The sequence below is a fragment of the Clavelina lepadiformis genome, chromosome 2, assembly GCF_947623445.1.
Source record: "Clavelina lepadiformis chromosome 2, kaClaLepa1.1, whole genome shotgun sequence".
Classification (NCBI taxonomy): domain Eukaryota; kingdom Metazoa; phylum Chordata; class Ascidiacea; order Aplousobranchia; family Clavelinidae; genus Clavelina; species Clavelina lepadiformis.
In genome coordinates this window covers 15,205,475-15,223,293 of record NC_135241.1, presented here as the reverse complement: position 1 = coordinate 15,223,293, position 17,819 = coordinate 15,205,475, and the positions used below count along the sequence as shown (strand labels likewise).

General features: G+C 35.8%; 1 protein-coding gene across 1 annotated transcript; it reads right to left on the bottom strand.

Moving 5' to 3' along the window:
* Positions 1-8,482: 8,482 nt before the first annotated feature.
* On the bottom strand, positions 8,483-12,445 carry LOC143446408 (uncharacterized). Its single transcript, XM_076946027.1, has 10 exons — positions 12,087-12,445; positions 11,779-11,937; positions 11,540-11,655; positions 11,189-11,403; positions 10,896-11,035; positions 10,515-10,651; positions 10,287-10,376; positions 10,073-10,205; positions 9,835-9,941; positions 8,483-9,432 (listed from the first exon to the last, which is right to left on the bottom strand). The coding sequence occupies exons 1-10, from the start codon at positions 12,289-12,291 to the stop codon at positions 9,112-9,114; spliced, it is 1,623 nt and encodes a 540-aa protein (XP_076802142.1). The 5' UTR covers positions 12,292-12,445; the 3' UTR covers positions 8,483-9,111.
* Between the last annotated feature and the right edge of the window lie 5,374 nt (positions 12,446-17,819).

The following is a 17,819-nucleotide window of genomic DNA, read 5'->3' as shown; positions in this document are numbered from 1 at the left end:
TTCTTTGAATTCAGTAAACTAGCAGTTACCTGGTCGGTATTTCGTGGATGCTGCACACCCGAGATAAATTTCAAACGCACTTTTTGCACAGTTGACCTTTTATAAGCCTTAATTTCAAAGCAAAATAATTAGCCGCTTAATGGTTTAAATTTATCCTCTCAAAGAGATTTTTTCGATTTAATATACACTAATACAGTGGGACCTCGTTAATCCGGACCCCGAACAACCGGAATCCTCGTTATCCGACACAAAACTGCCGGGAACGGATTTCTTCCTATGCATTTTACCCCTTTAATCCGGAAACCCCGCTGTCCGACTCCGACACAAAAGTTTTGGAACAAATGTGCTAAATCAATAGCAATAAAATTCGATAAACCGGATTATTAACAGTTAAGCGAAAATGATTCACGATTGTCCTAATATACTATGTACACTGGGTAGTTAGTTGACGAAACAATAGCCGATTACCTACGCATAATAACGTTGCGGTCTTTATTGATTCAAAAGTACAGTACTGTACAGCATTGCGCTTTGTAAAAAAATTTAGCCGCACATCTTTTTAGTCATAGCATACTATGAAATACTGTAGAGTATTTTAGAAACGAAAAATTAAATTGTTCATCAACCGTAACAAAGAACTCTTCCGCGGTCGCAAAAAAATACGTACATTACATCGGTTGAGTGCGGCAATCTATTGAAGACATACTACTGCAACTCAATCGTGCTATCAGCTTTTGATGTCGCATTGCGCAAAGATTGGAAACAGGTCAAAGAAAGTGCAAGACTGCTGGTCCCGCCGGAATGCTTCGCCATGCAAGAGCGGTTGTCAAACCGATTTGCGGCCGAATGTTCGTCACTTGGAGAGCATTCGTCTTTAATACGGTGGTTCTGGGGTTCGACACTGGGTCGAATCATACAAAAAATATAATTTTATTTTAGTTGCTGTCCAGCCAGAAAGTCTGTACTTAGAATTGGAGTAAGGTGCATACTGCGTTTTGTACACGGTGCTGCATTTGCAAGATTGATTGATTTTTTACTTTCCGATAATCCGGAAACCCCGCTAAACCGACATTTTTTGACGAAACGAAGTGGTCCGGATTAACGAGGTCCCACTGTATATATGTTTGTAAGCTACTTTCATCCTTGCCCACTTCAAAGAGCATGGTTATTGGCGTTTCACTGCATGGGTACCTGACTGGTTGCATCGAGGGTTAGAGCAGAGACCTAGTTTGCTAGAAAACTTTGTAGGGGAAAAACTTGGAGTGTTGTGCGGTAGTTGATCAACTGAGTGACACTTCATTTTAGTGACAGCTCATTTGAGTGACACATTCTTTTAACGTTCATTTGAGTGACAAATAATTCATGCTCAACTGAGTGACAGTTCATTTGAGTGACACATTGGTGAGTACTGTTCAAACTACAGTAATGGTTGAGAAATGCATCAGCATGCAGCATCATAGAGTTTCCCAAGAACTCTTTCGCATTGAATTTGGTGCATCGACACCATTGCGCCGATCGCGTATGACAAGGCAAAAAGAAGCCCAATTTGGAATTTGTTTTCCCAGCAAGAAGACCTTCCACAGGAAGTATTCCTCCGCCGAATAGCGCATAATTTGAAGATCGGACCAACTGCGGAACTATCAGAAGAATTGAACGAGGTGGTTGAGGATTCTTAGTTGTTTTTTTTGTAGATAGTACTCTAAACTTTGTCTTGTGTGTGTTGTCATCTGTGTACTTACTAATTAACAACAACTGCAACTTAAACAACAAATGTCAATCTGTCACTCAAATGAATTACACAGTCCTTATCAATGTCTCACTCAAATGAATTAAACAGCACTTATCAATGTGTCACTCAAATGAACTATAATTATGTCACTCAAATGAACTGTCACTCAAATAAACTGTCACTCAGATGATATATAACCGTGTTGTGCAATGACAGTTATAGAATACAATTTCAATTGTGACAAACTATGATAAATAATTGGTCTCCCTCCCCCCGCTACTGAAACGAATGCCCAGAACGCCTGCAATTTAAAAAAGAATCGAAGTGGGTCGACATTTTCCTTTCTTAAGAATAGCCGATCAAAAAAATCTTCCCACCCAGACAGTTGCTAAGAAAGGGTCTCTGGCGGTTAATACCACACTGTCGTACCACTTTGGGCGTTTCCTTTTAAAAATTCAGCATTCCACACATTTTTATATGTGCAGCGAATTGCCTAGATTAGTGTATATGCTTCTTATGTAAACACGTGTGTCTGTGTTGAGTTTCATTCAGTTTATTTTATTCAGTTCGGTTTGCTTCGTTTCAATTAAAGTTTCAACGTTTCTCATATTGCTGGCCACGTCGATTAACTTGCAGTTCTAGTCGAAAAAAGCATGGAATTGTTATTGGAGTCAGATTATCTCGAAGTCCTGACTAGTTTCAAATTACAGTGTCATTGGAAGGAGACACACTATCCAAATTTGTCACATCTTTTTTTCCAATCAGGCACCGGACATGTATTTCTGCTGCTTGTAGGATTAGCGTCATCAGTAGTGGTATGAGCCTTCAAGTTTTGGGCTAGGAGAAGGAAAACTTCATAGGATGCTTTGACAATCCATGCCATCTTTAGCTATGCTACAGTGGTTACTTTTTGGTTACCTTCTTGCCTCATTAAATGTCCAAAGTAAATAAAAAACAACAGAACAGCTATTTACATTTTCACATCTTTTCAAACAAAGTGGATTACAGTATTTTTCGTTCTACATTAAAACCTTTCATTTCTCCAATTTCTGTATATTAGGCTACTGAAGTAATTTACTTTCATATCTCACCAGCTTAAACTTCTACTGTCATAAGCATGATATTGTAGGTGTCTTTTTCAACTTTGCGAGATACTGGTAGTCAAGTTTTGTGTTTCTTTGTTGTTTTGGTATGATGTCATAAGAGCAATTTGAATACAATCCAAAAAGATAATAATTCCAATCATTGATGACGCATAAAATATTTAACTATGCATTATGATGAAGACATTTATTACGTTAGTAAAAATTAGCTTAACGTTTTCTTAAAACTGTAACTTGACTTAAAAATAAATGCATTTACTGCATACCACCTGAAATGACTTCGCGTACCACTCGTGGTACACGTCCTACAGGTTGAGAACCACTGGGTTAGATGGTTTCATGTAGGCTAAGCTAGTGATGTCATCATCAACACGTCATGAAGATGATGGGATTAACCTGGGCTTGTACCCGTACACTATGAAATACATTGTATATAGGGTTTAGCTGCCGGTACGTACAGGTAGCTTATGTAAATACAAGGCAGCCGGTGCTAGCTTTGCAGCAGTATAAGGTGCTCTTCAAAAGTAGCCGAGGTCAGGCAGTTCATAGTTAAAGATATAGGCGGTTAGGTTAGAAGAACTGGTTGGCTAAACCTTCATTTTAGTTATTAAGGGTTTAATTGAGGCTAGCCCTTCGGACTGCAAAGTATGGCAATTTTTGCCAAGATCTCCGGTGTGCAAGGAAGCAGCCGGTGTGCACTGCGACTTGTGTGCCTGTCCGGCGTTTGTAGTAAGCAAGGTGCAGTCTTTTGCAATATTGGCTAGTAGGGATGCGCCGCAAGGAAGATTATTCGGGTTCATGCGAACCCGAATATCATGTAGGTCGACACGAACGAATCCCGAATCTATTCGTATTAGAACCGAACAATAAAATTTCCTCCAAAAGTTGTCAAATCTGGCTTCTAAAATGACGTAATCGACAAACAAATCGCTTTCTTTCGAAAAATAGTGTTCAAAAAACGATCGAAAAAGCAAAATCGTTAGGAAAACGACCTTCATTGTAAGAACTGCTGACTCTAGTTTAGCATTGTCGGGAAACTAGATCATCATTTCTTACGAAAGTCAGTAAATTTATCAGTAATATTGTATTCGGTTTCGCCATTGTTGGTATTCGTGTTCGCCCGAATCTTCCATAAAGGCGATATTCGGCGAATCTATTCGGGTTTGGGTTCGTATCGGCCCATCCCTATTGGCAGGGTTGCCATACCGTCCTTTTTTTCTAAGAAATGTCCTTATTTTCACTTGCGTCCTTATTTTCGTCCTTATTTTTAGGGCAGAGGTTTGTATTTTGGGCATTTTGACACCTTTAGTATACCATTTTGTACCAAAGAGATACCAAAATTAAGAGCATGCAGAGAGTGTCTTGTTTTTTTTTTTAGGAACATTGGTTGCTTTCTCCTGTTGTGCACTGTTTAAGGTAGTATTCGTCTTTCGTTTCCAAGTCGTCCTTATTTTTGATTTGCGCCTGATGGCAACCTATTAGCTAGTAATCGGAGAAAGGTCTAGTGTTTCCTTTTTGGAGACATCATGTTTTTCTTCTGGTGTGCAATAATTTTTCTACCAAAATATCTCGCATGTGCTCTTGCTATACTCTGCAGTCTGCGTCTAGCCTATAGACTGCCACTGGAAGAAAATTTCGGTTAGGTTTAAGTTACTAGGCCTATTTTATATTAACGTTACATAATGAAAAACTATAAAAAGAGCTTTAAACGCACAATTTTTTTCCGTAAAATAGTGGCCGCCTTAATATTTTCAGAATGTTCTTCTACTAATCTACTTGATTGAAAGAAAAGTTGAATTTGGCCGGTTTGGTTCAATGACTTCCCGGTATACAATAACGTTATTGCTAAATCTTAATCTAAACGGAAGGTTACTTTTAACTGATATATTGTTGTTATTTTTGCAGGTAGGCCTACTCTAAACTGGCCTGATTTATTAAGACTTTGTTTCCGTAATAATTGTCGAGTAGACCTGGTAACAGTACCGGAATGTTGTAGTAACTGCTATAGGACAAGGACTATGTTTTAATCATCGTTGTACCGGTGCCTATAAACTGAAAACCGTAGGCCTACTTGTATTGTAATGTAATGTAGGCCTATATGGCGATTGTAATAATTTATGTAATTGGCATTTTAATAATGATCTGTGTTCTCCAGCTGGATAAAATGTATTATTAAGAAAGCTGTACTGTCCTTGGTTAATCATGTCATTCAAACATTTAACTCCTAAACCGACATAGGTAGACCCAGTATATAAATGTTTTTAAGTGCCGTCGTATCTTCAGAGTGTACGAAGGTAGATGGTACTTGTGGAAAAGAATCTCGGTGACGTAGAATATGTTAGATTTTTAGTTATTACTAGGGCCCGCAAAAGTCAATAAAGTCAAAAATTTTTAAGGACCTCGTCTGACCATGAATCAAAGAATAAAGTTGTTTTCAGCACCTAGGGGATTGTTTCTAAGAAGTTTATAGGTCAAAATAAAGTCAAAATTTACAATAAAGTCAAAATTTTCAATAAAGTCAAAATTTGTCAAAATATGGCTTTTTACAAAGTTTTTGTGTTTCTTGAGAGTAATTCTTGTAAAAATCCTCGTGGAAGCATTGTAAATCAGGAACTGCGACACAATTAAACCATATTAACCCATAAAAGCAGGAAATAAGTCACAATGCCCACTTGGATCAGCAGTAACTTTTATCGCAAATTGTCCATTGTTTATTCATTGTTACGTATTTAAATAATTCTTATAAAACACTTCCTCTTCATAAACGTGGTATTTTCGAAGATCAACAGTTTGGATTTTAGGAATAGCCTACTGACATTCTGTAATACAAAAATGCCTAAGCAAGCTAAATCGTCTTCAGCAAAAGTTAGACAGATTTGTCGAGATTTTTCTGATGAATTTAATGCAACTCTCGGGGGTGATTTAAGGTGCAATTTTTGCGAGGTTATAGTGAAGTGCGATAAAAAGTATTTTGTTGAAAGCCACAGGAAAAGTAAACGCCATCAAGCTGGATTGGAGCAACAACAAGCATTCCCTGTTTAATTTGCTGTTTATTAGAATTTACCATGCGGAGAAAATCGAGGCAAAGTGCCCTTTTCACAAGGACAAAATAACACAAGCTACCTAAATCTATCGCCAAAAAACACGACGCACTTTTTATAATCCATAAAACACCTTGACTTTTCGACAAAATATTACGTTTGGGTCTGAAATCGACAAAATATTATGTTTGGGTAACTGGAGGAAGAACTGTGGCCTCTACAAATAAGCAATTTCGTTAGGTCAAAATAAAGTCAAAATTTGATAAAAATAAAGTCAAAAAATTTTTTTTTTAGGTCAAAATAAAAATGGCCCTAGTTATTACTATGGAATACTGTACTTTGTACATGTAGCTTGATATAAATAACGATGTCTTTCCCTGATTGGATGGCATAGCGATATAAAACTGAGGCTTTTTTCAAAGCGACCCTTTTTTTCCCTGCTCTCTTATGCATCATTCAATTCGAGTGATTAGCTATATTCGGATTTTGATATGGATATGAAATTGCTTCTGATTTGATTACTTCATATTTTGGGAATATAAGAATTCGCACTTTAAATCGCCGTGTGTATAGGCCTACATATTTACAGCCTACTTGCAAAAATTTGCCACGTGATCTTCTGTGCTTTTTCAACTTCGTATCGTTAAATAAACTTAGCTGGTGAAAGGTATCATCTTTGTTAATTAGGCTATATCAGTTCTGTACAGCCGAGTGGTAAGTGGTTGACACCTAATATAGTAGCTGATATAGGCTACACCAGTTATTAGAGCTGGTATACCAGCTACTAGAGAGAGAGAATTTATTTCGTCAAATAAATAAATAACATAGTTTAACAAAATTACAGTTGCTTGGCGAGAGGTGGCGAATGACCTTGCAGTCATCAAAGTCTGCCGCCCCAGATTCTATAGCAAATCAGATGAAGAGTAAGGCTGGCCTCATGTCAAGTGCAAAAAATAAATGTTACAGGAATAAATGAAATGAAATAAATAATACATAAAAGAAATCTTACAACAACATATAGAATTATATACTGTACTTCCACCTCAACAACAATTTCCCTGCAGCACTTCAGATCTCGATTTTATAAAGAAGCATTTGTGTAATTTACTACTTTGTGATTTTTCAATTTATTTCATAATTTATTCCAAAAATTGGCACCTTTAGATATTAAGCTCTTTTGGCCTTTTTTGTTTTGATTAAAAAGGCTTCATAAACAAGTCGTGAAACGACACTCCTTGAAAAACCGTATGTTGGTCACATAAAAAAATAATTTGGAAATGTCTTCTCGGATGTAAGGAAAGCAATAGGCCTGGGTTCAAAACACGGTGGCACTATGCTGTTAAGGTAACGCACCTTTGTAACATTTCGTAGTACAAAGCAAAAAAAATCGTAATACACCTGAAGAAACAAGCTTATGTTTGCGAAAGCTCGTGTAGAAAAATCAAAAATAAAGAGTACCAATTTATATCTTGTTTTTATTTTGCTATAAACTTGGGTTAACACGGTACAGCCACCATCACTTTTGTAAGGGTTAGACAAGACATTTAGAAATTTAAATTGATAGATAGTCGTGGAAATGCTTGAAGGGGAAACCAAGTTTTTGCAGCAAGAGATTATTAACGCGTTATTTAAACATGGTTGTGACTGTGAAGTAAATGTTTATTGCTTGGTTGATGTTGATGTCACATTTGCTTGTGCCTCGCCAATGTCTAATTTGTGCAATGAAAACCAACTTAGGGACAGCCTTGGGTTGTCAGTGGGTTTTAATGTTTATTTCGCTTACACAAACCTAATGACTTCTGAAACAAAAGAACACGACCAGCAGCATATGTACAAATTATATTTTTCGACCCTCACACAATCGCCTCCGAAAGTTTGTATTCGTAAATAATGATCACAATTAATGTTTCAGTCGTACTATTAATGTTCGCTCATAAACATAGTCATTTCTTAGAGCATTACGACCAAAAATACTTTTCGAACGAATAAACTTCACCCAAGTCTGTTCCACACGTTCGTTTCCTAAGTCAGTCTTAAAAATCCATCTGAGTTGCCGTGTATGCGTCTTCATTGTACTGTTCTCTATATAGGCTACTCGCCATTATGCCTGAATTAGTTGGTAAGGCGTGGTCAGCTTGTCGAAACGAGTTCGACCACAAAGTCTGTTGGACAATAGCACAACACGTAACTTCTTCGGTTGATGACTAAGATTCGCCCATGGCATAATACTAGTCCACGAGAATTTCCAGGTACAGAATTTTTGCTATAATTATCTGGCCGGTCGGCGTCAGGTAAGCTAAACTTCCATGGCTAAGGATTTAAAACTAAAAAGGCTAAAAACTTCGATCTTGCAAGCGTGCCTCATCATGCTGGAGGATGTCGTTTTCTTGAACTTGGTTTCCAGATCGCGTGAGAGCTAGATAATTGGTGTGTTGTTTGCTCGATTATTTCTGCGATCGATCGATTATTTCTGGACATCATCGATATTGGATTGTCCGAAATCTTCTGCTAACGTAATTTATTGGTCACGTGATGAATTGGGTGACTTATCACTGTCACTAGTGCCAAACAAGCTTTTTTGAAAAGTTAGATTTTATTTATGAGTAATCTTTGACGTAAAATGCGCAAAATTACAAAGAGTTGAACTTAAAATAATTTCATTTTAAGCCCATCTGTTCGACTGTTCTGTAGACGTAGATTAATGAATGGCGAAAAAACACGCAAACAAAGCATAAACCCAATTTGTACTATCTGCATGCAGGAGTTATTTTGAAATCATGGTTACCCCAAGGAAAACACCCCGATTGTGTAACCGGCTAGCAGTTTACTAAAGTCGATTTTTCCAAAGTCGGTAACCGGTGGCGTGCCAAATTTGTTTTAGGCATTGTGACGTAGAGGTTTGGCATGACTCGGCATAATTATTCCGCTCAAAAACCTTGAAGATTGCTTTCTCGGGGTGAGGGAAACTTATAAAGTTACCAACTTAACTTACAAACAAGAAAAACATAAATAAAAACTCCAAATTCAAGGCTTAGATCGAAAATTTTGCGCTGAGTCAAGCAACATTTTTACGTCAGAATGTCCAGAACAAAACAGCTACTTCTGGAAGAGGTCATAGCTAAAATCGGGTTGTTCAAAAGGGTTGCGGTGCGGAAAGTGTTTAAAGATCTTGACATCATAAGCGAATTATGAAAGTTTAAAGACAGGAAATAAGGTTATCTTCGATAAGGTATCGGTTCTACAACAATGTAAATTTTAACTTTGGATTATTCAGAACTTGCTCTTTTGCGGTTCGTAAAATCTGTTTCTTCCGTGACGATGTCCTGGATATGTGGTGGTCATTTTTATGATACAGTGAATGATGATCAAGAATTAAACGCGAATAACCTCGTGTAGCCTCATCTAATTGCCACCTGACGCCATTTATTTTCTTTTCCGTTGGTGTTCTTCCAACAGAGCCTTTGTTTTTCAGATCATTTGCATTCGTGATGAAACGTCGATTTCTGCCATCAGATGATGTTTTTGCTTCGCTTTGACTTAGTATTGGTCTGTAGCTCTTCTAAGTGAATTAAAGAAATAAAATATTAAATTCGATGTAACGGAATTGTTATATTAGCTTAATCAAAAGTATGAAAACAATAAGATGATATATAGTATATGGTTCAATTGTGAACCTGTATTAGACTAAAAGTACTATGGTTGCCACCAGGCATAACAATATCAAATACAAGGCACATCTCGTGAGATACAGAAATTTATTTCTACTAACGTTTTGTTAACCTGATGAAACTAACTCGAACGTTGGAAGAAAAATTTTAAATCTCACCAGTTGTGCCTTGTATGTATTTGATGTTATTAGGCTAAATTTCGTATTTTCCTTCTGTTGACTTTGTAATCAATAACGTCAACCAAGTTCCTAAATTCTTAGTATGGAAGCATTTTGTATAACAATATAACCTACTTTGTATATGCTTCCTGTGCTTCTGCTCCTCAAAGCTTTTTCATCTTTGTCTTGAACCTTCAACTTACTCCGTGCAGCATTGAGAGCAGAATGAGAAATTGACTTCACTGATTTTCATTTGGAAAAGTGAAACAATTAGCGATAAATAAAAACTAAAGAGAGTTTCTTCGAGAACAATCCCTAAATTTTCCACTATAGGGCTATTATCATGTTTATAATAAATTCAAAGTATACTTACAAGTTTGTGTTTCTTTAGATGAAGTTTTTTTGAGTTGGTGCTCTAATTCTGAACAATTATGTATATAGTTATCATTCGTGTCATCCCTTCTAGTTTTCTCAGCTTGATTGAAATAACTTTCTTCTTTGCGAAACTAAAAATTTCACATTGTTTAAAGTCAAAACATTTCTTTGAAGTTATCTCTTTGATGGCGAACCATTTATTGTTTGTATACCCCGTTTATCAAAGGGGACGTTCCATTTAATTCTTGAAGAAAAGATGGTCCACGTAAAACTTGTTTTCCTTGTCCAGTTATTCCTTGCACCTATATGTATATAAGCATATATGGTAGAAATCGTTTAATGATTTCCCATGTTCGCCTATTAACATTAAAAGTTGAACTAAATCTTAAAACTTTAATTTGAATTAATTCATAGAAATTAAACTGTAATAACGGTGAGACCTTGACAGGATCACTGACAATGAAAAATTCTCCCAACTCTTCATCCGTTTCCCCAATACTAATTACATCTTCCTCCAGAAAAGATATGTTGTGTTCCGTTTTATTCATACAATTCGCTGGTGCCGTTTTTGGATTTCCTGTATTTTTAGGTATACGTTGAAACCTACAATTTATCTATAGCAATAACCAGATACACGAATGAGGTTAAAAGATACTTTTGGTAACTTAAACACAACTTTCAGTCTGCTTTATCAGTTGTAAATATATAAGGGACCTTTATTAACCATTTTATTTAGTACGCTATATAAACGTATAGTGGCTGACTATTTAGCCTGTTGTACTCGAAGTAATACGGAAAGTAATAATCAGTCATATACTTACCATTTAAGCGGACTTTTCTTTCCTTGAATCTGAGCAACGTTTGACACATTTCGTCAATTTTGTTCTCCGGTAATTTTAAAATTTTGAGAGGTTTTATATCATCATCTGGGTTTGAAGCAGTCAGGAAACTCAAATCAAGTCTAAAATATTATAAAATTACTTGCATGCCGCAAGGTCTCCAGATTTGTCTGCTGCTTTACGAATCGTGGTAATTGTGAAAACTTGGAGGTGTTTCTATAATGTTGAAACATTGCATATCTCAATAAATGTTAGGCTATAACCTATTTGGTCACCTGTTCATAGCGGAGAGATTGAAAAATAGATCTTTTTCTGTGGGTATGGTTTTGGATTCTTTCATTTTAGTCACAACTTGTTTTGCTTTTTTAAAAAGATCAAGGAAACTTTGAATGTTTTCAATTGTTTTTTTCGTTGTTTTGAGTTGGCTTTGGAAGGCAGAAAAATACCGATTACGAAGAAATTTCTCACGCTTTTGAATCGCCATAGCAACCTGCACAAAAATAGTTTCGTGATATTCGATAAATCTTAGTTTAAAAGTAGATACAAGTTAATAACATATCTACATGAAGCTTACATATTTTATACATTTGACCTTCAAAATAAGTTTTCCGGTATAGGCTACTCACTTTGAACAACATCTCCTGTGACGAAAACCTGATGGCTTCTTCAGCTTTCCTTATTTGTAACGATTTTTCTGCTTCTTTTTGTTTCAAATTCTTGATCGCACGTTCGAGGTTACTTTCTGCATATGAGAAAAAGATATGCCAGCGGAAAAGATATAAATATCCGTTGTATAACTAACTATAAAGAGTTTGAAAATTTTTGATCTCCTTTTAATGTTTTAAACTCTATATGATTGTTTTACCTTTCGATAAGATCATGGTTTCGCATCCTGTGAGAGCATTTTGAATTTGATCGGAATATTTTTGCAGCCTTTTTTTCTTTGAATGTTGATGATAAAAGGTAAGGCACGAATGACAGATGAATTCTTGGCAAATCTCACAAAAGTAATCCGCACTTTTATCTAAATCGAGGAATTTATTTTTGAAATAATATGAAACAGGAATTTTTTAAGCAGGTGCATGACTCAGGTCAGGTTTTGTACAAAATTACAATCATTTTACATATTTCAGGACCTTATACTGAATGTATAAGTAGCCTATATACTTATACCGTGTTTATTTCTGCACAAACTTGTACATTCGGTTGCCTCAACCTGAAAAAAGCTTGTCAGTTGGCCGACGTCGATCACGTCGTCTTTCTGAAGCTCGGCGTGTTTATGATCGTTTTGACAAATGTGACAGAGTAGTTGAGAACATTTGGAGCAAAAGATAAAGCTCGAACGGTTAAAACGCAATCCACATGAAGTGCAATACATTATGGACAAATTAAAAAGTCTGCGGTTCTAAAAATCAAAACCAGGACCCAGGGTATCAGTTAACGACCAAGCATTCTTCGGGATTTATCGTAAACATCTATCATAATCACATTTAACCTATTTATAAGGTATAGCACAAATCTGTACGGTCTACTTTCCGATTAAACCTCGATTCTCTCTGCTTAATTTTATTCTGGAACTGTGTTCGATTAGCAAAGCTTAATCACGGAAATAAAACACTCGCCAAGAAAGCTCAAATTTTCTCATATAAGCCACTGGTTGTTTGTCAACAGTAGCTACTAAACTTAAGAATCCTACTCAAACATAGTTAACGCGTCGTCATTACAGAGCTTAAAGCTTCCGAAAAAATTATGTTGAACGTCTATTGTAATCTCGATTTACATTATGACGTATTGTCGAACATGCCCAGCTGTTGAAAGACCACCTTTATGTTTCTTGTTTACCAAGATTAAGGAAATGCATAGAACCTTAAGTTGAAAAATATAATCGTTTTATATTTAGCTGTCCATATCTTTTCATGTGTTTATTGGAGTCGAAATTATGTCTTTTGTGGTTTAAGACTTTTTATAATTGAGTCATTTGTGCTGATCTGATCTGGTCATTTAATGCTGACATCATTTTGCAAATTTATTTTATTCAATTTGTCAACATTTGGCAGAAGGGTTGTGTATGTTAAAAGCAAATATTGTTAAATAAAAGTATCGGATAATTAATATATGTGCAATAATATAATTTATAGCGTACGATATAATATGCCTACAGCATATATGTGGTAAAACAGTTCAAGGTAAACAGGTGAATAAGTTTATTATAGTATTTGCTTACTTAAAGATATTTCGTAAAAGTCATAACGCTGGTTATGACTACGCCTTCGATAATTGCTTTTCATTTGTTAAATTTGTGATAGTATAAGCTACTTAGTTGATTATTAGTTACCCATGCATTCATCAACAACGTCTCTTTAACACCTACACCCATGACCTATATACCGAGCACAATGTCATCTAAGTATGCTTACGCGGAAGACCTGGCGATCGAACTTTCGACAAGGAAATGGGAAAGAGTGGAGGGTACTCCTTGCCGGGACATGACTACTCTATCGGCTGGCTTACCTCCGGAAATGGAGGTTGAAGCTCGATAAAACCAAAATGGTGTCGGAATCCTTCCAAGGAAGCAAAATTTCAGCTTAAAATTTATCATTAACGGCAAGCGTGTGACCTTCTGTACCGCCCCAAAATATCTTGTGGTAACCTTGGACAGATCACTCAGGTATCACGTAGATGATAAATGTATAAATGTGACAGAGTGTGAGTATAAATTCGGGCCCGAATCTGGCTCGAAGTTTTTTTAAACTTAAACCCGAACCCGACCCGAAAAGCCCTACACGACTTACAACTCTGTCACTGACACGTTTAGAGCCAATATGCAAGAAGTGTTATTCATGATTATTGTCACAGTTTCCAGGTGCCTACACAATACAAGATCATAAATGTAAAATTTTAGATTGCTTTTTATTATGGCGTCATTATGATTTGCCTTTGTTATTTCGGTTAACATCTGTCATCTGTTAGTCAGCAAAATCCGTCAGACCATGTAATGCTGCTCACGCAAGCGTAAAGGATGTTGGGTCTTGCCCCTTCACAAACAAAATTTCGGGGGGCATTGGCGTTTCGGTATCTTTCTTTTTTTCGTTGATGGCACATTTTTTGTTCGATTACTTATCACTGATAATTAATTAATGAGTTATCAGTATGGCCATTTTTTATGACATATGACTTTATTTTTTGAAATGTATGACAATACATGACTTTATTTTTAAAGCATCAAATTCATGCTAATCTCCGTAATTAACAACTCATATGTAAGTTTTTACATGTATTTAGAACCTTGACATACTCCAACAACGAATAAAAGACTTTTCTGTTTCACTTGAAAATTACTGTAAAAATTCAAATGTCCAATGCATCTTATCAATAACCATTCAAATACAATTTTATGTAGTGTAGGCTACAATGTTTGCATCTGCAAAATTTCTGTTTGGACGAATCATTCATTTCAAAACGGAAAATGATCGCTCCACAGACGCTGAAGTCGACTGGCATTTTAACAATTTTGCATACAATGCTGGAGAAATATCTGGTCTACTCTACTCTACTTGACCTGTATCTCTACTCTACTATGGTTTAATGTTTGTATTTTAAAGTAAAAACGAAAAGTCACATTTTATGATCTAAAACAGAAAATATGACTTTATAACTTCTTAAACCGTAGCACTATAACGTAGTTTTTTCACTTTTATCTGTTTGACAACTTTCTGTACCACCAACATAGTATGACTTTAATGACTTTTACCAGCCTTACTCATAACATGCTTTGAGCCATAACTCCTGTGCGCGTGTTTAAATCAAGTTGTCCTTTTACACTTGAGGGGATCTTTGCCACCAAGATATGAAATTACATGACAATATCTTAAATTATAAGGCAGTTATTAAACGTTGAAAACAGCATATTTTCAGAAGTTTTTTGCGATTTCTGGGTGAAATAGTGAGGTGATCAATCTGAAAACTGGTGGTTATGTTATTATTACTAAGTAGCTTGCATTTTAAAATTGTCAAAAATTTATTTAGAACAACTTTTTCAATTTTTAACAAAAAACAGTTGAAAATATCGGTTGAAAATATAAAATCGAAGAAGGTTTTTAGATTTGTCTCTAAGCATGCTAAGCCCACCGATTGTGGAGAATCTCCTTTAGACATAAGATAAAAGTAAAAGTAAGACTTGTATATTTTTCAAGCCTTTACGAACGTCTGTTAGAATTGATTTTAATCAGACTTAAAATATTAGTTGAAAAAAGTTACCTTAAATTTTTAAAGTTTTCTGAGTAAGACTTATTTTGGGCTATTACTCTCAGATTGCGAAATTAATTTGGTTGTTGAACAATGGTTAGATGGAGGGTAAAAAGATAAACAATCGACTACAGTTTCATTGTGTTAAAATACAGTAAGTACTTTAAGAATTATATTACTTAGGACATCGGGAATTTACGGACGTTTTGCAGTAGTTGTGGTAACGTGACCAATTCCGATTTCATGTCAGGTCATCCATTTACCACAGTACTTGTTTCCAAAAACTTTGAAGAAAATATGACAACGAAAAGAGTAGTAACGCAAGATCACGAGATTTTTGAAGATATCCCAAGTACCCTTAACAAAATGCCCTATATTTCCTTAACGCGTTACCGGATATAAATGTAATTGAAGTATTACGTAAAGGGGTTTACAATCTCTGAAAGTGTCTATTTTTGATGGTTTTCGGGGGATTTCTAAGCAAATTACTCTCATGATCACGCTCATATACGATTTTGTTTACGCGAGTTAGGCAGGCCGAAAGAAAATGTTGAGGAGAAGAAAAAAAAGAAGAATTATTTATTATTCTTAAGTTATTATAACAATAATAATGCGAAAGCAATACGTATCGAAATCATCTATTTCAATACGTTATAATAGTCCCCAACGACTACGCCATACGTGAAAATAGAACGCTGATTTTTTAGGCTTTAATGCTGAGTTTTCTATCACTCAAGAATAAACAGCGTGTCATGTTTTAATTGTGCAAGCTTGCTTTAAAAATGCCAAAAGATTCTACTTAAGTAGAATAGCAGTTTCCATAGAAGCAAAAGTCATTAATCATCATGCGGTTAGGTGATGATATAAAATAATTTAGGTTACTACATAGAAAAGTAGGCTAACTAAAATATATCAAAAGGTTCTATTTTGATTAAGAACATGTTAGTTTGCTTCCGTACTTGTGTGGAAAGACGAGTGGAGTCAGCTGTGGAGTGATATTTATTTATTTCTCTTTTCGAAATTCACTTCTTCCTTTTGGAAGGTCGTGGGTGCAGCAGCTCTAGAAGCTTCCGGAACCGTTTCGTCACGTCTGCCAGTTCGGTTTTTGGGATACCTAGTCGTGACCGTTCGCGTATAAATTTGATAAATCGTCTTGCAGTAAGAACAATGACCTGAGCAATGCTTATTCATAGATATTACATTACACTTGTAACGTAATACTGTATCTATGGTTTATCGAACATATTGAATTTGGGGGAGGACTTAAAAGCCGGAAATCGAACGGATTTTTACGGATTCCGAAAAATAGGTAAAAGACGGACTTACCAATTTGGTCAACTAACTATGAATTGAAGTTTTTTTAGCTGTCGACCATCGGCAATCACGTTCGCTATCAAGTCCAACACTTTTCATATCAAAGAAATTACGAACTTTTCGAACTTTTTTTATACAGTGACAAACAAGCCTGATTTAGTTTAGCTATAGACTTTTCATATTGAGACGTTCACTTTGAAGTTGCACATTTACCAGCAATTCATTCTCACTTTGCACATTTGTCAGCCTGTGTTATATCTAAAATCATACCGCAACAAACAACCAGACAACATTATATTTGACAATTCAGTTTTATCATTTAAATTCTAAATTTTAGTAGGCCTATCTAAATGATAAAACTAAATCTAAATCTAAATTATACATGGTGACAAAACAAGGCCTTTTCATCGGAATAAGTTGTTTTCGCAAATGTCTGTTGTGGTGACATTCCTTTTGCTGTTTGTTTTCCTTTTCTGCCTCGCGCATAATCAATAATCACGCTGCCAGGAGGCGTCAAGCACCTAAAACTAAGATCTTTATGAATTTGTTGGAGATCCTACGTAGGGCTTTAAAAAACATGTTTAGACCAATGGTTAGCGTGCACGCATGCAGCGGGCACGCATGCTGCGGGCAGTCCATGCAGCATGGTTGGAGTTGTTTTTTAGCCTGGGAATTACCCTAGCAGTTGGCGTGTTTCAATGTCCCAGGTCGCGTGCAGAATTATGCTAAAAATTAGCATGAAAGTAGCTAAAATTGTTTATTCCAAAAATTCAAGTGTTTATTTTAACCCTCTGTAAAAAAAATTGAATCATGTTTTTTTGATGGCATTTTATGGAATGGTAGTTCAAAGCATACTAAATTAACATGCAAAATTTCAGAGAGCCCCACGGAGGATTTTTCGAGTAACCAGTCTTTTGGTAAATTCACTGTATAATAAAACAAACAAAGATTTTATAGCATTTTTTGGTGTTTGTCGCCGCCTTAATTGGTTCTTGCGTTTGGTGTTGGTTTTCATCTGCACGACACTATTGAGTAGTAAGCGTAGTGTCGCATGGTCGGCTGCTTAATGCTAAGAGTTTATTTATATAAGTGTTATATAGTTTACAGTCACGTCTTACGTAACTAATTATATTTTATTTTAGGACCAGAATAATTCTGGATAATAAAACCTTAATTGCTCTTTGGCTTTATACCTAAGTTCCAAGGTCATGACATCTGTGGGATGGGGACGTGTCAAATTTTAAAGATTCGGATTCGTGAGAATATGATTATAGACAAGGTTGCCATCGGTCTGGATTCAAAAATAACAACGACTAGGAAACGAAAGAAGAATACTACCTTAAACAG